The sequence below is a fragment of the Chelonoidis abingdonii genome, chromosome 1, assembly GCF_003597395.2.
Source record: "Chelonoidis abingdonii isolate Lonesome George chromosome 1, CheloAbing_2.0, whole genome shotgun sequence".
NCBI lineage: Eukaryota > Metazoa > Chordata > Testudines > Testudinidae > Chelonoidis > Chelonoidis abingdonii.
In genome coordinates, this window is record NC_133769.1 from 109,632,568 (window position 1) to 109,653,787 (window position 21,220).

Consider the following 21,220-nt stretch of genomic DNA (forward strand, 5'->3'; position numbering starts at 1 on the left):
CCCCCAAACCTCCTAACTCCTGATCAGACACAGGAGGAGTTGATCCAGACTGTGGGGAAGATCACTGAGGTGAGCAAATCTGCCAATAAGCGCAGGACGCACCAAGGTAAAGGAGGAACTTTGTCACAATACCTATATATCACACACTTAGCCAAATGTACCTAAAGCAAGAACCATTTGGTAAAAAGCCATATTTCAGTTGGTTGGTACAAAGTTCCACAGACAAGGTTCACAGTACAAGTGGACAGTGTTCTGGTCATAAAGGATGCAGAATTGTTCAGTTTCAGCAAAAACAAGCTTACTGTTCAGTGGTTTCTGGGCTTCTGCAGTCCCTTGTCCTTCCAACCCTGAGCTCTGGTCTTCCATCTTAATAGTCTTTGTCTTTTTTGACCTCGTCCTGTCATCCTCATCCTCACTATCTGCCGTGTAAAGACTTCGATCTGTAAATGGTCGTCGCTCATCTCTACCTCACAAGAAATTAAAATATTACAAGCGCTATTTACTGAATTGTATATTATTTACAGAGTCCTACATAAAATAGTCATTCACATTCTTTGTTATTTGCAATATTCTCTTAGAGGCAAGATTCTCATTCTCACACTGCCTTTTTCTTCTCCTTTTACCAAAGTTTTCCCCGCTGCATTCCCTCTGCAGCAACAGCCACATGGTTCTACATTTTACTTCCTTTTTTGTATATCATAATTGTGTCAGCATGTTTTGGGAAGATTTATTAGTACGTTCACGTTCCTCCTGGAACCTGGACACTGAACATATTAAATTTGACCCTATGGTATTTCTGATGAGAATTTTTTTGTTTGGAGAGTACTTACTTTACCCTTCTAACAAATCTGTGGATTTAAAAATATTTACAATTTGAAGTTTAATCAAATAACTGAATTTAATACAACATAAATGCACATGCAAGACACTTCCTTTTTCTTTCCCTCCCCCCACCATTCTAGTACCTCTTTGCTCCCCTAGCAGCACAGAAATCACAGAGGTGCTAGTGGACCCTTCTCTGTTTTCATCATGAAGCCTTATGGTAAGTGTGAGGGAAGGCACAAGCTACCAGAAGTAGAAAGGAAGAACTCTATCAAAAAATGTGTGCGCCAATCCAAAATGACTGGGAACAAGTGATCCATAAGCAACTTTTTATACCTAATAATTCTTCCATTTGAAAGCAGAAGGCGTAGATCATTGTCCTTTGTTCTCCATTCAGGTACTGTAGAAGATGGCTGAAAGGGCTTGTTAAATCTTCCATTCAGTTTAGAGTTTGCTATGCCCTAAACAAACAAAAGCAGGACTGTTTATTATTTCCTCAAATGACAAGAGTTTACACAAATTTCTTTTCTCTGCAATTCACAGCAGCATTTCTCCCCAAGAGATCATAGTGAATATTTCTGATAGCCAGCAGAGGCAAGCTGAAGCTGGCTATCAATGGCTTGGATAGAACAGGTTTGGATATACGCAATACAAAATTGCTGGATTTCATTCCCTCACCTGTGGATTTTTCCTGCTTGTGACCACCCTCCACTGCTATATATCAACAAACACCCTTCCAGACAAGTATGTTGAAAACTGCTCCCTCCAGAAATTCTCCTTGTTCTCAAATCATAGGCTAAGCGGGCAACTGGTATGGCAACTACTACCTAACCCACTGTGACAATCAGGTCCAGACACTCCAAGGGGAGGACAAAAAGGTTTAAAACCCAATAAACTAAACAGTTAAACCAAATGATTACATACTATGCTATTTTACTACAAGAGTTTATCAAGTAAAATCTCTTATGAAAGCTTGTAATGCACTGAACTGAATAGTCATTATGAGCTAAGTATACAGGTTATGAAGGTAGGTAGGTAGATAGGTGTGTGAGAGAGAGAAAGAGAGAGAACAAAACACAAAACAAAAAAAACCTCAAACTAACTGTGGTGCAACTTCAGCAATACCTCTTATCATCAGGCAGAGGGGGGCTACCTCCACAAACAGATGCCCCTGACTTCAAGTACCTAGCCATCATCCAGTTAAGGAAAAAATAATGAGGAACCATCACAGCAGATGAGAACAGCTTAAAACCAAAAAGAAAACCCCAGTCTTCAGAAACTAAGAAAGAAGAAAATTTTCCACATTTTGAATATCTATAGTGACTAAAGGAAAAAATCCTGCAAACTCTTTTAAAATTGAAAAGGTGTGAACTAAAGAGCATCCAGAACTTGGAGGAATGTTTTTTTGTGGGAGACTGTTCATGAATTACATCCCTCCTGTAGCTAGGATCTATGCTGGGAAACTTTTAAGACAATCAGTAACTATTATCAGAAAAAAAGATTTTATCGAATATATGAAGCCTGAGCTTGCATCTGTTTATTTTCTATCTAACTTGCATATGTTTGCTTTCCTTACTATTTCATCTTTGAATCTGTGTTTTTTCTATTAAATAAACTTTGTTTATTTTTACCCAAGCAGCTCTCTAGTATGCAAATGGTGTGGTGCACGTATATGTAAGCTAATAACTGGGGGGCTGGCTTTATGCCTTGGGTGTGACACACCAAAAGGGGAATGGTCTGAGTATCTGGTAACTAACAACTTGGGGAAGATGTATTTGGGGAGACCTGGAATTGGAAGGTTGGTGTCACTCAAAGAGTAACTAGGCTGGTGAGAGCCAGGATGAGAGCTTATGCTTGAGGCCATACTGGTGTCAAGGAATTGAACCAGCCCAAAGACCCCCGAAGTTACATGACAAGCAATGACAGAACCCTTTACTGGTCTGGGTGGACCCCAAAACATCACACCCACTAGCTAGCCTTTGCCAGTGGAAAAATCCCACAATGCCCAGTAACCTGCCCATAAATTGAACTTTCTTCCTAACTCCAAGAATGGCTTACCCTCTGAAACAGGAGTGTTTACATCCCTTTTAGAAAATACACAATTACATTAGATGAAAAACTATGTCCTCAATATCCATATGAATGGAGAAATATTTTGAATCCTTCTAGACTCTTTCAATTACATCTTGTGGCAATGAGTTTCACAGTTTAATTATTTTTCTATATAAAAGTTAAATTTAACTTGTTGACTTTCAGTTTAATGGAATGTCTTTTGATCTTGTATTATGAGAAAACAGGAAAAAAGAGAACCCAATTCACTTTTCTCTATGACATTCACTGTTTTGCATACTTCTAACATACTCTCTCAACCTCTCCTGTCTGAACTAAATATGTCTAGTATTTTCACTGTTCTAGTGAAATCACTGTTTAGCGATCATGGCACTTTCATGCCATAATCGTTTTATCCTCCCAATCTCCTATATCCTTTTTGAGATAGGATGATCAGATCTCACAATAATTTCGGTGAGAGTTACCTAATTTATACAGTGGTATTATAATACATTTTTAAATCCAATTTCTTATGCTGTTTTTCACATCTTAATATATGGCTTAAACTTTTTTAGATATTCTAGTTTTTGCCTTTTATGTTCATGAAATGTAATACTTGCCTCCTCCCATGGGGACATCTCCAGCCTTTTGAGTACCTCCCTTGTGTGGAGCTCCAGGATATCCAGATTAGAAGGAACTTTGGTCGTATGATCTCGCAGTTTCCTCACTTTTCTTCTGGAATGGTGAGAAGAGGTTGCTTCATGTGAGGATCGTGAAACTGGGCACATACCAAGAATTCCCTGAGTTTTAACTGGTTTGCTGTTCTCCTCCTTTAATTGAAAACAAATATTTCAGAGGGGTCTGTCACGGACAAGTCCACACATTCAAGTAGGGTTTCCCATTCACATAAATGAAAGAAAAATCATAAAAAGAAACAAAAAAAGTGTAGGTCTTTTGGGGAGGTACTGTGTTTTCTGATGGATCTGTACAGCATGCAGCAGGAGACCCCTCTCCTAATTGGGGCCTTTAGGTGCTACCACAATATAACCACCACCACATACGATTCTTAGGGCAGCATGTTTGTGACAGTGGTAAAAATTTCAGATACCATGATTTTTCTGTGTGCCTCTGATTTTTCTGTGTGTTCATGATCCAACCCAACTATCCCTACAGCGCTCCCCCTTTAAAACAGCATTCCTGCGATTTTATACATCATTTCTTCCTAAATCCGGTGACTTCTATTAAATTTACTTTTCCTGTGATTTTTGATAAAAATTGCCATGACAACTCTGCTGCCTTAACCACTGTTTACACTAAGAAAGTACAGGGCATATACCCACTACAGTCAGCAGACCACTACTCTCTTCAGTTTCCAGCACTGCTCTCATCACAGGACTATGCTCATTGCAAAGAGACTAGGAATCCTAATCATTGAAGATCTCTTAGTAGTAAAGTGCACAATATGCCCAATACAAAGTACAGAGAAGGAAAAATAAAGGAAAAACAAAAGATGGTGATACACCAGACAAAAAAGAGCAGAAAATGTTCAGAAGAAAAAAAAAAGGACAGACAAGGGGAGAAGGAAGGAGACAAAATACTAAGATCTAAGAAAGGGCTCTCAAATGTATAACCCTACAACAGCATAATCTTAAAAAAAAAACTAAATATTTAAAAGCTAGAACTCTTAGAAGTTTTCACTTGCTTTTGAAAAGATTTAAGTTTTCTAATTTTAGAATAAAGATTATGCAATTTTAAAATTGCTATGTTTTTGGTTAATCAGAAATACTGGCAGTTAGACAACCTCCAAAAATTTTCCACATGGCCTTCTACTTTCAAAAATAAATGGCAAGGACAATAAATAAGTGACACTGCAGAAAACAATGATCCTAAAGTTGCAACTACTGTAAAGCTATAAGTTCAAAGTGATCAAGTACCCTTTTTGTAAATATGACAGCTTTTAAAATAATTCAAAGATAAGAGAAACACAGTAACCTGTGTGCAGTTCAGTAATGTCTTCTAGTCTTACCTCTACAGAGCGAATCACTTTAGAGAGTTCTTTAATGAGATGCCCAGGCCTAACATTGTCGGGAATTTCAAAGGCATGTTCTGTTACAAGCTGTACGTGAACAGTGGAAAAAGATAAAATAAGTTATACTAAGATAAAAATCAAGTCTATATGGCAGACAACTATAAAGTAGATGAAACTATGAAAAGCCTGGATCCAAAGAAAATCTATTCAAATTAAACCAGAGCACTTACTAGTAATAGTTAGAGTAGACTGACAGTATGAATGAATATACATGCAGGGGAATCCAGTCAGAACTCTAGAAAGCATCACTGCTTGTTTGGTCTCAAGGATATTTAAGGGAGTGCACCATCAACTATCCTTCAGCTCTTTCCATTTTCTCAGAATTCTTAGCAAAGAAACTAAAGAAGTGGGGACAGGAAACTATACTGACAATCTATTTAACTGACTACTTCTACTGGAAACAACTTCTCTTTCTCCTTTGAGTATAGTCAGTATGGAACCCTACTTGGGGAGATTACTAATAATAACAATGTTAAAAGCAGGTGAGGTCTGAAGAGAATTCAGTTACATTAAGGTCACAACACTAATCTCGATTGGGCATCAGATCTAAAAGCCAAATCAAAAGCAATGCTGAGCAAATGCATGAATTGATCTCCAGGTAGCATCCTTGTATATTTCAGTTATGGAGCCTATTTTAAACCTGGTAGAGCATGATCCAAGGTCTTATGGTATTGAAAAGCCTGAAAAGCCATAATAGTGTGTGTTCACCTTAATCTATTTAGACAATATCTGCGCATAGATGAGTTTTACCCATAGATTTATCTTCAGTCAGTGTAAGTGGTCTAAATGACCTACATGAAGGCTAGTTAACTGAGAATTTGCTTTACATCTAAACCAGGAGTTCTCAAACCGGGGGTTGGGACCCCTCAGGGGGTCATGAGATTATTACATGGGGGTTACAAACTGTCAGCATCCACCCTAAACCCCCCTTTGCCTCCAGCATTTATAATGGTGTTAAATTTCTTTAAAAGTGTTTTTAATTTATAAAGGGGGTTGCACTCAGAGGCTTGCTATGTGAATGGGGTCACTAGTACAAAAGATTGAGAATCACTGATCTAAACTATACAACCTAACTTCTCCAAAAAGAGCCACATATAGGAAAAAGCACAAGTATATAGAATGACTGGGATGAAATCAGAGACTACCTTAGTTGAGAACTAGTGCCTTCTTTCCTTATGAAACACACTGTATGGAACAATCAGCCATCAGCCTGCACTGATTTTATATTTCTGGCACCTTTTTGAGAATCTAGTTTTCTTTTGATAGCTGGAAAGAGCAGGCTCTCCTTTAACAGATGATGTAATACATAGCTATAATGTTAAAGCTGTATTCATATCATTTTAATTGATTTTATGGAAAATATTAAATTGACAGCTGTGAGGTTACTTATCAGTAACTGTTGTTCTTCGAGCAAGCAGTGCACACTGAGGCTACTCACGCCTTCCGTCCCTATCCCCTCGATGATTCAAAGGAGGAGAAGTGGCCCCAACTGCCCTTCAGTTCCTTCCCTAATTTCACATTTATTTACCTGAGGCCTTGTCTACACTATAAAGTGTTGCCAGTATAGTTAAATCAGCAAACCCTAGTAGTGGAGACAGTTTATACCAGCAACAATTCATTTGCTAGTATAGCTTATACCAATTCCCTGAACAAAATAAACTATGCCAGCAAAAGGACTTCTTTGCCAGTGTAACTGCATTTACACTAGAGCTTTTGCTGGCATAGCTTTGTCAGGCAAAGGTGTGATTTTTTTCCACACTCCTAATCAACAAATCTATATGTCACCAAAAAACTCAAGTGCAGAACCAGACCTGAGACTCCAAAGAAAAGGGAAAGATGGGTGGTAAGTATTAATATGCAGCAGCAACATTCGAAGAACAGTTACTGGAAGTAACCTCTTTCTTCGAGTGGCCTCTGCATATTCCCACTTCAAGTTTAGCAAGCAAAACAACCTCCCCTAGAAAAGTGGGCTGAGGCATTCTAGGTAAACAAGGATTGCAAATCTACAAAAACACAAAAAAACCAAACAAAAACAAAGCCTGCATCGGCTGCAGACGACAGGTCAAACGAATATTGAAAATGACCATAATTTCACCCTCCAATCCTTTTCAACATTTCTATGCGGCCACTAAGTGAACTGGTCAAACGCATGAACTCAAGGGCCAACAATATGCAGATGATACACAGCTCTACCTATTCTTCACTACATATAACTACCTTACCATCATCAAGTTGACCCAGTGCATAGATGAGATGAGCTCACAGATGAAGAACTGCTGGCTGAAGCTGAACCCGAGCAAGAAAATGGATGATGCTGGTGGGCAGATGAAAACATACTAAAAAAAAAGAGTACATACCCACAGTGAAGTCTCCTTTGACTGAAGGCACACATCCACAACTGGTCAATTCAATCTGTAGTTTAGGATTACTTTTGGATTCCTTGGAGACAACAGACTCTCACATAGCAGTATTGTGAGTAGCTCTTTTTATCATCTCCAGTTGGCTAGCAGACCCCTTCCCACCCTGGTGGATGAGGACCTGGCCTCAGGTATTCACATTTTTGTCAACACCCAGATGGAACAAACATACCAATATATCCGATCATGAAGTCTTCAGCACTTCGGAAGCTCCACCTAGTACAGAATGCTGCAGCACATCTTTTTAGCAACATACGCTAAAGCACGTCAAAACTGACCTCTGCTCCCTACACTGGCTTCCCATAGAACAGTGAATTGAATTTAAGGTCTTGATTGTCATCTTCAAGACACTCCATGGTCTGAGCTCAGGATATCTAAAAGACCACCTAAAGCTCCAAGATGAAGACTGAGGCCGACAACTTTGCTCCTGTGGTGCAAGAGAACTCTACACAATAAAGGTAAATCTCATCTGTGCAGGAGACAGAACTTTCCCAGAGATCACTCCAAAAAAGCAGAATGAATTCTCCCAGGAACAAAGACCACCACACATCTTTCCACCTTCCACTCCAAGTGCAAGGCACATTTCTTTGACCTTTCCTTCTCTAACATACATACCAACATGTATATTTTAAAAAACCTTACCAAAACAAGACAGGCCTCTGCATATACTTCTCCCCCTGGAGAGGATCAGAGAACAAACAACATGTGACACTGGTCATCTTGCTTAATACACTATTGGAGCATACTCAGATACAACAGTGATGAGTTCATTAAGAACCTATATGGAATCACCTTTGTCCGGCTTGTCCTCGTCTGTCCCTCCACGAGCACAAGTCGACATCACATCATTCTGTTTTGTTGCGAGCACATTCTTTTCATTTCTAGCCAAAGACTTTTGTCATGGGATCGGCCCAGCGCATTTTCGGTATGCCCAGCGGTTGCTTGTGGTCTCTGGGGATCCAGTCACTGATGCAGGTTGTTCACTTATTGTCTTGCCTATGGACTACCTGACCTGCCCATCTCCGCTTTGTATTTATACATTGCCTGCTCTATATTAGTCACCTCTGTACACTTCTGATTGCCTCATTCAATATGTGATCACAGAGCAATATCTTACACATTCACCTTTCCATTGATCTCTGGGTGACAGTAAATTTTTCTTCCTCCGTTTTGTTGAAATTTGGCCACCCTGCCTGTCTTCTCCTACAGCATTCCCCTTCAAACAAGTTGTTTCTGTTCATGTGCTGACCCAGGTAAATATATTTGTCAACCTCCTCAGTTACTTTCTTGTTTACAGTGATGATTCCTGCTGCACAATGCTCATTTTGCATCCACTTAGTCTTCCATTTGTTCATTTCCAACCCGATAGATATCATGCAAAAGTGTTTGCAGTTGCTGCAATTTGTTCTCCAGTTCTGCTGTGTCCTTTGCCAATATTACAGTCATCAGCGAAGAAAAGATGCGTTAACTGTTCTCCATCAATTCCGATTCCTTCTTCCCAGTACAATTTCTTGAACAGCAACTCCAGTACTGCTGCAAACAGCTTAGGTGACACTGTGTCATCTTGTCTGACTCCTCTATGTATAATAATGCACAGCACATTGAATAATGTTATCTCTGTCGAACAATTACAGTTAATTTTTTCCAGCAGGTCAATGTACCTTGGGTTGATTCCGATTTTGTTAAGCACATTTTGTACAGCATGAATCTCCACCGTATCAAATGCCTTTTTTTAGTCGACAAATGGAAGACACAATGGTAATTTGTATTCCTCGCATTTTTTGATGAGCTGCCAAACTGAGTGGATGTGATCATCAAATACTCTGAGAGAAAACCAGCTTGTTCTCTGCTTTCATGCATTTCAAGATTCTTCTTAATCCAATTGAGTATGACAATGGTGAAGGCATTATGCAATTGTGAGACAAATGTGATTGGACAGTAGTTGCTCAATTCTTCTGGATCGCCTTTCTTCATCGATAGTATTGTTTTTTATTTCTTCCATGCATCTGGAACATGCTTACTATTAATGTAGATGGTGAACCATTGCGCCAACGCTTTGAAGAGAGTATCTTCCCCTGCTTTGAGATATTCCATCCACTCCTGGGCTCCTTCCCTCTCCTGATGTTATGAACTGCATATTTGATTTCTTCCCACATAACGTCGCGAACTTCTTCTGTAGCCTGCTGCCTTGACGGTGTATTGCTGGACACTGACACATGAGGACTAGAGATCGTTGTCAAATTTTGTACATATTTTGTTCATTTTGCAACTTTCTGATGTCCTTTCACCATTTTTGTTTTTCAGGGCTGCCAAGATAACCTGTTTCAGCATAACATCTTTTTCTACCTTCTTCAGACGCTCATTCTTTTTGGCTGCCTCTCAATTTCTTTCTAAATCCTCTATGTTCTAAATGTGTACGCTCTGGCAGGTCTATATGGAATGGAACAGAGGAATTCCCAATTCCAATTTAAGAAAAAGGGAGTTTGTCAGGAACACAGTGTTGTTTGACCCTGAAGTGACCTCTCTAGCAGAACAGGAGACAATGGATATTCTCCTTGGTAACAAGGAGGTCTAGTCTGGTCATACTCTTTACACAATACATAATGGCAGACTGAGACTTAATGAAGACATTTGTGTTTTTGGTCGATGAGTCTATGGTCTTGATCAAAGGGAGGAATACTTTCATGCCAGACAAACAGCATTCAATTCCAAAACCGTAATGTAGAGCTTCCACCTCCACCAGAGTCCATACTCCTTAAAAAGGCTGGATAACAAGGTGAAGGTCCCAAGTCTACCATATGGAAATATTACTGTAAATGGCAAGGGATGTGAGAAAGGAATTCTCTGATAAGCATGTGTTTCTTCACTTTCTGTATCTTCAGTGATCTGAGACATAAGTGACTCAGGAGTAAGCAGCATCAATGAATCGTGGCTCCAGTCTTCTGGAGGCCATATGCATGGCCCGGGTAAGGTATCACCCAGATACACGGTTAAAGAACCTGTCTGTGGACCAAAGTTTGGAGACACACAAATACTCTGACATCTAAGATAGATGAAGTCAGCACAGCAAAGTTCTCTAGTATTTTTTAAAGCACAGTTTTAAAAGGAAGCATCTCATGGACATTTGCAGCTAGCTGGACTGATAAAGAGCTAGAATTTGTCCCATGGAAAAAAGTGATACAATCTAAATGTCACCTTATAGGCAGCAATCTTTGTTTGCTGTGGCTGAAGAACAACATTATTCACGAACAATTCTGAAGAATTGGTACTATGTATCTGGGGTTCCCAACTGAGATTAAGAAGTTGAATGCCTTCCCATTGGACATTGTTGCTATCTGAGTACTCAGGTACAGGTATATTTAAAATAGGAGAAGACTGCTGAGGCATCTGTGCCCAAAGCAGATTATCCTTAGTTCATGCATAGGAGACAAAGTCCAAGGTCTTCCTGGCACCATAACAAAATAGGTTCTAGGACTAAAGCACCAGCTGTGCCAGCACAAGAGAACCTAATCTGATTGCAACACAGACCTCCAGTGCTAAGGCAATGGGATTCCAGGAGAGGCTGCCAAAATTTATTAATTAACTGATTTATTGCTGTTTCCTAGTAGCTCAGGAGATGTCACACCAATGGTGTCAGCATGAAATTCAATCAACTCGATGGGACCTGTGGACCTCAACCTCAATATTGACAATGCTAGAACCTTGGCAATGAATTAGGTTGACCTGGAGACCTTAGTGCTGGGCTCATTCAGATAAGACTGGGGAGATGGACATTGCTTAAGCTGGACACAGAGCCTCTTAAGGCTAGCGGATGTTCAAAGTCAATGTTTAACTTGATCAAAACCAGACTTAGTCTCAAGAGCCTCCCTTGTTAGAAAGGGAGTGTGAGGCAGCACCCTGGCTCCTGCAGGTCATCCAGATGATACCCGGGCCCAATGGGTAGCATTTCCTCTTTATTCTTCAAACTGAAGAAACCTATACTGTTAATTTAACAAAGAAAATAGCCCAAAAAAGGCAGAACCAAAAGCACAAAAACAGATAAACACATCAATGATACTGCATATGATTCAATCTCACTACATCTTTGGTGGTTAAAAGGACCTGAAACGCGGGTGTGGCCATTCCCCTTCCCTTTTATACCCATTGAATCCTCTGTGGGGGGTGAGGAAAGGGAAGGGGAAAATGGCCCCAACTGACATTGCTTGCTAGAAAAATTCCAAAGCCGTTATATCCCACAAGTGGGAAAACACAGAGGGCACTCAAAAAAAAAAAAAAAAAAAAAAACCCAACAACAACAAAAACCAAACACACTTTCTCTGCAAAATTACAATTCAAACTTCTTCCAGTTTTTAGCTTACTGTGCATGTTCAAAGAAAAGCCTGAGAGGAGATGGATATGCAGTGATTAGCTTCATAGAAGCATGGATGAATGGGCCTGAAGCCAAAGAGGTCCCCTCTTCAGCTTTCAGATAAGTCTGTAGATCAGACCAACAACCATAGTGAAGGGAGGGAGGAATGGAGAATAAAGTGTTGAACCCCAAATCTCCCCACAACAGCAGTACTGTTTTCTTGGGGGGGGGGGGGGGGGAGGGTTCAGAATCTCTCTGGTGTATGGTCCTGTGTTTTTCCTTCTCCCTTTACTGCTCTCAATAATTTAGTCTTCAGAGCTCCTTGTTTCAACTAAATTTTCATTCAGAAAAAGGGAGGGAAAACAAGATCTCATTAATCTTACCTCCCCTACACAGAGTAACTTTGCCAGAGGCAGAGCTAACAAATATAATACATTTTTTTCCAGAGGGGTTCCCAGTGTAGTAATGTATTTAGGGTCTTCCCATATTCATTTACGGATGCTTTAATCTCTTTTAGAGCACCTACAAGGAGCCACTTCTGTAGATAAGCTTTTAAAGGCTATTAGGTCTAAGTTACTGTGCACCATATGTGCAAAATGTAGAGGCAAAAAAAAGCAAATTCTAAATCTGAACACATTTCTACCAAATTCTGATCATCTCTGTAGTACAGAAGTGATATCAGTGGACACACAAAGTATATTTTGCCAACACGCAATAATTTCACATGGGGAAACTTCATGTGATTGCCATCTAACTCTTTTATCATACACTGGAAAGAGAAAGCAGGATTAAATGCAATCCCAAGAGTTAAATATAGTAATTGGTCTACCATAACTGATGGTTTTATATTGTATGACACTGTCTCAGACAGCTTTCCCCAAAACCATCCATCCGTAATTTCTAGCAAGTTTTCCAATACTTACAAATGGATGAAAGATCTACAAAATGGCAACACACTCTAAAAGGACTCAGACTTTCATGTAATTTTAAAATTAGAAACAAACAACAAATGAATAAATCCACTTGCACTTACTTCTTTTTTCATCCATAACTTTAAAGCACTAAGTAAAGCCTTCACTCCTTTGACTAAGAAGTTCTGGGGCTGGAAACCGTCTTCCCTCAGTTCTAAAAAGGACCGAAATTTCAGTTTATAAGCATATTGCAATGTAAAACCACAAATCAGATACATACCTCTCAACCTTTAATAAACCTGCCAATATATTACACTACCAACAAAACATGCGACAAACTGAACTGTAGTACTCTATATGTTTATGTACATCAAACCATAAGAAATAATGTTTTCAAGTACAAAATCTGTTTTCCATTATGGCTTCGTACTGCGTGAAACAATTACATGAGTTTTGCAATGTGTTACAGGTTACTTAGGGCCAGAAGGAGCAGCATTAGAGAAAACATCCTTAATGACAATTTATGCTGAAACAATCTTTAGTTTCTAGTTCAACACCACACAGGTGTTCCACATTTTTACCATTTGGGATCACAAGAAGAGTGGTGTGGATGAACAGTCTCAGTACAAAATGCCTCAATTAAATTCATGCAGCTCCTCCTCACCCATATAAAATTCATGCAATTCAAGCCAGCTGCCTTATGCCACCCCAGATCTCCGTCATAATCCCAATCAATGCCACACACACATGCATACACAAAATATTAATGCGGTCTCCCCTGCAGTGAGTGGCCACCCTCTTCTTCCCTTAAGGATGGTGGCTGCTGCTGCTGGGTTGCAAAGACTCCCAAAGGCTGCTACAGCTCCTGGGGGCTGCCACTCAACCTTTCCTTTCACTCTCTTTCCTGTAGCAGAACTGCCCACAATGAAAGGAGAGCTGGCCAGACTCTGCAGGTTGTATTCCTCCTGCCCCTGCCCCCTTGCAAATAGAGTGGGTGAGGAGGGAAGTGGCTGCTGGGCCAATACCTTCATGGGGAAGAAAGGAGCAGATTTGGCCTGGAACTGCTGTGCTTTTCCTGCTCCCTCCTCATATGAGTAAGGTGTGGGCCCAGTCATTGGCTTTTTCCTCTTCCCTATCTGAAAACTCCTTTCAGCTTCAAGGCATCTCTGTTTCTTCTTTGCCAGGATGCTCTCTGCTCTATGAAGTATGGATGTGTGGAGGAAAAGAGCAGGGGGCCCCAAAAGGTGCAGCAGAAGCATCTCCACCCGCCAGCTATCCCCTGTGAAGGGAACCTGCCATAACCAGCTGCAGTGCAAATGTACTGCATGATTGTGGCACTCTGTACCTCAATGCAGCACACTGCAACCCCCATATTCACCACTATCATATAATTATGTTTTGTACAAAGTATGCCTTGTGAGATATCATTTTAAAAAAGTCTTGATCTGTTGAACATTAATATCTGTTGGACTGTATGTGCTATTATTGTATATTAAGTTTTGCTATGTGTATGTTACTGAGGTATGTTGTGAGGTTGGGAACACACACAACCAACCTTTCAGGTACAACAATGGAGTAGCCTGACATGCTGATGGCTCATTAAAGAAAATCCACTGTCCCAGGAACTGTATAAAATGGAGATTTCTCAGAGAGAGAGCATGTAGACAATGGAGAATGTTTAACCAATGGGAGATGACTCCCACCTCATGAGGATAGATCTTTCCAGCAAACTGGAAGAAATTATAAAGAGGGGGAGTCACATCATGACTTGGCTTCACTGCCCCCACAACTCAACACCTGGAAACATGCTTGGAGGACAAAGCCTTTGAACAGGTGAGGGGGTTCCAGGCTGGAGGAGAATTCCAAGCCTGCGTATTGAAGATTTGTGACCTTTGTGTACTATCTATCAGGGTGAGACACTGCTTGATTCAAGTCCTGTCTAGTTTATAGAACTTGGACTGCAAATTTATTTTATTTCTTAGGTAACCAACTCTGATCTCTACGCTTACTTCGTATAATCTATCTTTCTGTAGTTAATAAATGTGTTTTATATTTTACCAAAAACAGTGTGTTTTGGTTGGGAAATCTCAGCTTACATTACCAAGACTAGTGCGTGTCCTGTCCACATTGAGAGAGGTGCAGACTGGGTAATGAATTTACATTGGTCAGGCTTCTGACCAGGGCAAGACAGTACAGTTCGGGGGTGCAAGGCTGGGGAGCTGGGGAGAATTGGCTGGAGCCTCTCTATTGTTGGTTCACGAGTGGCTGGGAGAAACATTCATGTAACTCTGTTGGGTGTGTCCCTGCCTGTGGATGTCTGTGTAAGTGCAGTACCTGCCAGAGGTTTGTAGCTTGTCAACAGCATCACAGTGTGAGAGGGATACCCCAGGTTGGTGGGACAGAGGGCTCAGCGGTCCCACAGTTCAGGTTGCACCCCGGGAACCCCGTCACAATGATACAGTACAGTTGAGAGCTCTGTTTAGGAGAGCAATCAATGATTTTAAAGTTCTGATTGTGAAACAGATCAGTTTAATGCATGCTACAACACTCATAGTACCACAAAAGTACCTCTGTCCAGCAATTTGTACAAATTAGTTTAGCACTGAAACCTGGCATGAAAGGTTTCTGTTCAGATACTGTTTTCGTTTTTCTAAAAAGTACATTTTTATTGTCATAACAATGACAGAATGAGCTTTATACATGAAGTCTTAAAAATTCAGATCCATAAAAGGGAAAAAGATCAAAAAGAACCTCATACCAAATGGCACACTGTCCACTCATAAAAGAAATTTTTTTGGGATGAGAAGATTACTCACCCTGTGCAGTAATTGAGGTTCTTCAAAATGCATCCCCCTAGGTGTCCCTCCAATGTAGGAGTAGGTGTAGCAGCTAGGGTGATCAGACAGCAAATGTGGAAAATTGGGACGGGGGTGGGGGGGGTTGTAATAGGAGCCTATATAAGAAAAAGACCCAAAAACCAGGACTGTCCCTATAAAATCGGGACATCTGGTCACCCTAGTGGCAGCACCCCCTGCATCTAGGACAGGAGATCAGCAGCAGCACCCAGACTGCACATGTGCACCTCTCCCTTCTTGTGCTCTAAGCAGGATGTATATATAACACTGAGATCCAACTGCCCTCCAGATCCTTCTCTGCCGCAGAGCCTATGTGTTGACTCTGAAGAAGAGGGGAGAAGAGTGGGTAATGGAGCACCAATAGGGCCACATATCTCAAAAGGACTTCAGTTACTGCACAGAGTGAGTAACCTTTTCTTCTTCAAGTGATGTCCCTATGGATGCTCCACTGTATGTACCTAAGAAGCAGTGCCCCTAATTGGAAGGCAGGGGCTTTGAAGCAGCATTTACTGCAGATGTTAGGACAGTATATCCTAGGAAAGTGTCTGCTGTGGTGTCATGAGGAAAGGCGTAGTGATGGGCAAAAGTGTCTGTGGATGCCCACGTAGCCACTTTGCAAATGTCAGCAATGTGAACATTACTGAGAAAGGCAACAGAGGTGGAAAGCGAGCCAGTGGAATGTGCTCTAATTGCAGCAGGAGGTTGATTGTGTAGTTGGTAGGACAGCTGTATACACTGCAAGATCCACTTGGAAAGGTATTGTTAGGAGATGGCTGTGTCCCTGAATCTTTCAGTCCATGAAAGGAATAAACGTGGTGATTTTCACAAAGGCTTAGTCTTGTCCAGGCAGAAAGCTAATGGCATAGAAGGCAAAGAGTAGTGATGCATCCCATGTGATGAGGAATGTATCTCCTAGAGATACATGTCCCAGTCCCGCTCTCGAGCAGAATTGAGGACACTGGGCATTCTGTGGTATGTCAAAAAGACCTATGGTGGGGAATCCCCAGCAGTTGAAAATAAGCTGAAGGATTCATGTATCCAGTTCCCACTCTTGGTCGTGAGAGAATCTCATGCTCCATGAGTCCGCAGTGGTGACAGTGCTGGCAGCGGTAGCAGAAGCTGGAAGCCCCGGGCCCTTTAAATTGCTGCCGGAGGCCCATGAGAGTGGTACCAGCAGCTGGGAGTTCAGTGGCTCTGGCAGCAATTTAAAGGGACAGGGGCTCCAGCTGCTGCCGGGAGCTCCGGGCTCTTTTAAATTGCCAGGCCCAGGGAAGCTGCCCCTTTCAGCCCCCCTCATCAGCGGCCCTGCTAGTACGGTTGGCTGTATACTGGCTCTTATCAATATGCCATACCAGACCAGCTTACTTTCACCTCTGGCTCTAGCAAGTTGATGTGTAGGGTGGATTCAAATAAGGACCATCTGCCCTGTGTTGTATGATTGTGAAGGTATGCTCTCCAACTGATTAGAGATGCATTGGTTGTTAGAATCATGGTCAGCACTGGTTGGAGGAAAGGAACCCTGACACAGATGTTCTTGGGATGTGTCCACTGGAGTACTGAGTCCTTGATGCTCATCAGCATGGATAAAAGTTTGTGTAGGCAGCAACTACTGTAAGAATTCTGGTGACGACATACAGGGCCATCAACAGTCCAAAAGGCATTACCTTGTACTGATGGGGGGGGGGGGCGGTCATGGTGAATCGGAGAAACTGTCTGAAGGCAGAATGTACTGTGATATGGAAAAATAAAAGTCTTGGAGGTCAAGGGCAGAGAACCAGCCCTCGTGTTCCAGTCCTGGGATAATGGTGGAGGGGGGTAATCATCTTGAAGCGCTGCAGTTTGACAAACTTGTTTAGGTTTCAAAGATCCAGGATCCACCGCCAGCCACTGGATTTCTTCTGGACCAGGTAATAATGGGAGCAGAAACCCTGTCCCCTGTGTTGGAAAGAGACCAGCTCTATGGATCCCAGTTGCAGAAGACTATTTATTTCTTCTCAAAGAAGGGGTCCATAAAAGGGGTCCCTAAAGAGAGATGGGGAAGGAGGGTGGCAGGGTGGGATAGATAGGAAAGGGATGAGTATCCTTCCCCGACAATCTCTAGAACTCACTTGTCCGAGGTGGTTAGGCTCTATGATGGAAAGAGCAGAGCTAAGCATTCGCCAAACTAATGGGATGTTTAAGATGGTTGGCATGACTGGCACAGGGCGATGCTTCTTGGGGGCCTCAACCACACCTTCAAATTTGTTGCTTGGCTGGAGGCTTTTGTTGTTGACGCTGAGTGTCATACTTCTGCAGGGGAGTGTACTGCGCTGGTTGGGATTGCAGGGGAAGATGATACTTTCCCTGACATCTCTTCAACGCAAGCGTGTAAATGTTAAGAGAGCAGAGAGTAGCTAGGGAGTCTTTAAGGGAGTAATCCGTATGCGCCGCAAATAATTTGGGGCCCTCAAAGGGAAAGTCTTCCACTGTGGTTTGTACCTCCTTAGGAAAGCCTGAGAGGTGTAGCCATGATGCCTGCCTCAGGACTACAGCAGTTGCGATGGAGCAGGTGGTGGTATCCATAGAGTCTGAAGAAGCTTATAGGGCTATACGAGCCAGGAGGTGTCCCTCAGACATAAGTGCCTGGCATTGTTCTTTCTTGGCTTCAGGCAGGTCTTGGCAGAGTTCCCCTATCTTGGAGCAGCTGAGGTAGTTGTACTTGGCCATAAGAGCTTCGTAATTCAATATATGAAATTGAAGCATGGCAGATGAATAAGCCTTGCGTCCGAATAGATCTAATCACTTCGGGTCTCTGTCCTGATGGATCGATCAAGGTTGACATTGCTGTCTTTTCTTACACCGCATTAACTACTAGGGAATTAGGAGTGGGATGTGATAAATGAAATTCCATCTCTTTTGTGGGAACATAATATTTTTTGTCTGCCATCTGTAGTTCAGAAGGGTGGACACTAGAGTCTGCTAGAGCACTTTCATGGGATCGAGTGTGTGTGTCTGATAGGGCAATTTTTGCAGAAGATGATGCGTGCAGAATATTGAGTAGTGTGGTTTATGTTGCTGATCTTTCACTTCTTCCAAAGAAATCTAGAGGGAGACTGCAAACCTGCGACATAATTCTTGAAAGTGCCTGAAGTCATCAGCAACAGAAGAAGATGGGGGCTTGACAGCCTCATCAGGGGAACAAGAGAAATGTTGTCCTGGTGGAGCTTCATCCTCCTCTTCTTCCTCCTTGTCCATTATCAGGAGAGGTTCAGTCTCTGGTGGTGAGAGACTAATGGAAAAGGCAAAGGTGCAGGTCTCTGGCTCTGCACCATGGAAGGCTTCCCAAATTGTGCCCCATACATGGCCCAAGGATCCCAACATGGCCAATGAGTTGGGGAGCAGAACGTGGGATTGCATCCACAGTGGTCCATACCAGGGTTGTGCATAATGAAGGTATCTAGATGAAGTTGTTTGCTTTTGCCTGGAATAAGAAGGCACGATGGAGCCCTCTTCCTCCTTGTCACTGGGGAAGGGAGATACTGTCCTCAGGGGAGAAAGGGAGCAGTGTCGTGAGTCTGGAGAGGAGTGTGGAAGGCAGGGGAGGTTGTGTCTCCTGAAGTTGGTGTTTTTACTGAAGCAATGTCACATGAGCTGCAGCCAAGTAAAAATGACAACTGCTGTAAGGCTGAAATGAGGAGACATTTTTAATAGCTTGGCTTCAATGTAGGTAGCACAGGCATCCTGCATGTAGTAGTCAAAGCTGAGCTGGCAGAAATCAGCAGGAGTCTTGGACTGTGTTAAAACAAGCAGCGCCAAAACAGATTCCTAGTCCTCAAAACACAGGGACTTGACTCTCACTTCTGCTTCCAGGATAAGTTACAGCAGTTGATTACATCAAAGCTTCAACAGAAAAAATGCCAAGAACTATAGGGTTTTTTTGAGCAGGGACCTAGTCCTTTAGTTACAACGTAAAGCACACACCAGGCTTTGGAGTGCTATAATAATTAGAAAAAGATTAACTAAATAGGTACTTCCGTAAAAGATCAACTAGAAAATGAGAAGGTAAAGGAGTGGAGGTCTGATTATAAACCAAAGTAGAGTTGAGCAGCAATCACTCACAGGACCCCAGTCATAACTCCTTCAGGGAGCTTCCTGCCTGACCGTCACAAAAGACGTGGAAGGTGGAGGCAGTTAGTAACGTGCAACTGATCAGGAAAGTGCAAGTGCAGTCCTTGTGATCTGATCTCCACTACACAGAGGACCATGGAGGTCTAGGAAAAGAGAAGTCCTGGGGTCTGTCTCTTGGATCAGAAAGGCAAGAGCTTCCACCCTGAATGGATTCTTGAGCGCTCCTCTCAGTCCAGATCAGACTCAGCCCTCTCACTTCCCTAGGCTTCAGAGCCTGAGCTCCAACTTCAAAGTGTTATCTAAGCTATTTTTAGATTGTCAGCGTGAACTCTGCTAGCTTGAGTCTGTTGACCAGGGCTGGAAGGCTTGCTGCCACAAGTTGTATACCCATACCTTCAGAGGATAGATAGGGAGGGAGAGGTGGTGGGGGACTTTTTACCGGACCCTGGGCCTTTTTTTTTTTTTTAAATTACCACAAAGGATCAGGAGCAGAAATTAAAGCCTCTATTCTGACTGAATGGATGATTGTCCCAAGGGAAAGAGCTTTTGTGATACTGTTCAGGATAATGTTTCTTTTCATTAGGTCTTGAGAGGGGAAACCAGGAAAGGCAGTGAATTGGGATTTTTTAAATCTTTGAAGAAGCCCTTGTTTGAAATGGTAGTGGCTCAGGTTTTAAAGATGTTCTTGAGACTCTTAGGGAAGATGATCTTGAGTCAGAACGATTTGTCTATGGAGAAGATCTATCTGAGACAGTCCCTTGGGGTGGGATAGGAGAATGTCCTAACCCCAGTGGGATGAAAGTAAGACTGATTTCCAGGATGACTGGAAATTCCAACTGTGGCAAAGTGAATGAAGCTGCCCAAGCATTTCTAGATAGATTTAGTTAGATTTAAGCACTGATCTATCTTTCAAAAACATTTTTACAGACTCAAAATAATTCACCTTCAAAAGGGAGCCTGAAGATGGTTTCGTTTGGAAGAGGTGAACCAAAACCTGCAGTCACACATTTACTTGTGCTAGGGTGTTAAGGAAGACAGACCTGCCAGAGAACTGATGTTGTAAGAACTGCAGATACAGCCTGATATCCTCCTGACAGAAGGAAGCTTTTTCTTAACATCACTCTTTCCAGTTGCAATCAGATTTTTTTTTGAGAGTATACAAAGGAGTGATTGACTGATAGGGCGATATGAGTTGACAACAAATGCTACTTCAGCATATAAAGTAATGGAGGCGTATTCAAGGCTTCCCTTAAAAACTCTTTCAATCTTGCAGTCCACAAAGTATTGTGAGCATACTGCTTTATCTAATGGGGATGAGATCTTGGGTAAAATTTTCAAAGGAGCCGACATAATTTAGAATTCTAAATCCCACTGCCTCTCAATGGGCTTAGGCTCCTAAATTATTTAGGTGCTTTTGAAAAAAAATTTACAGTTTAGCATAAGAGCCAGTCAAAGCTGAAGTTCAAGAAGGGTTAATCAATTCTGAGGACATGAGCAAGAGATTCCCATGAAAGGGGAAAATGTCAATGGAAGGGAATAAATTAAAAAAAATGGACTTTGTAAAAGTGACACCTTATAAAGAAAGCAAAAAACTTTTAAAATGAATTTGTGCTGGCTATGTC

The 21,220-nt window shown here is 41.8% G+C and overlaps 1 protein-coding gene across 1 annotated transcript in view; it reads right to left on the reverse strand.

Annotated features, from left to right (window-relative positions):
* The window catches only part of KDM7A (lysine demethylase 7A), a 103,046-nt gene that overhangs the window by 30,377 nt on the left and 51,449 nt on the right, over positions 1 to 21,220 (reverse strand). The window contains exons 10-14 of the mRNA XM_032783160.2: positions 12,759 to 12,850; positions 4,898 to 4,987; positions 3,492 to 3,701; positions 1,159 to 1,283; positions 303 to 463 (exon numbers count right to left, since the gene is read on the reverse strand). Coding sequence (XP_032639051.1) covers positions 303 to 463; positions 1,159 to 1,283; positions 3,492 to 3,701; positions 4,898 to 4,987; positions 12,759 to 12,850 — 678 coding nt within the window. The remainder of the gene's footprint in view (positions 1 to 302; positions 464 to 1,158; positions 1,284 to 3,491; positions 3,702 to 4,897; positions 4,988 to 12,758; positions 12,851 to 21,220) is intronic.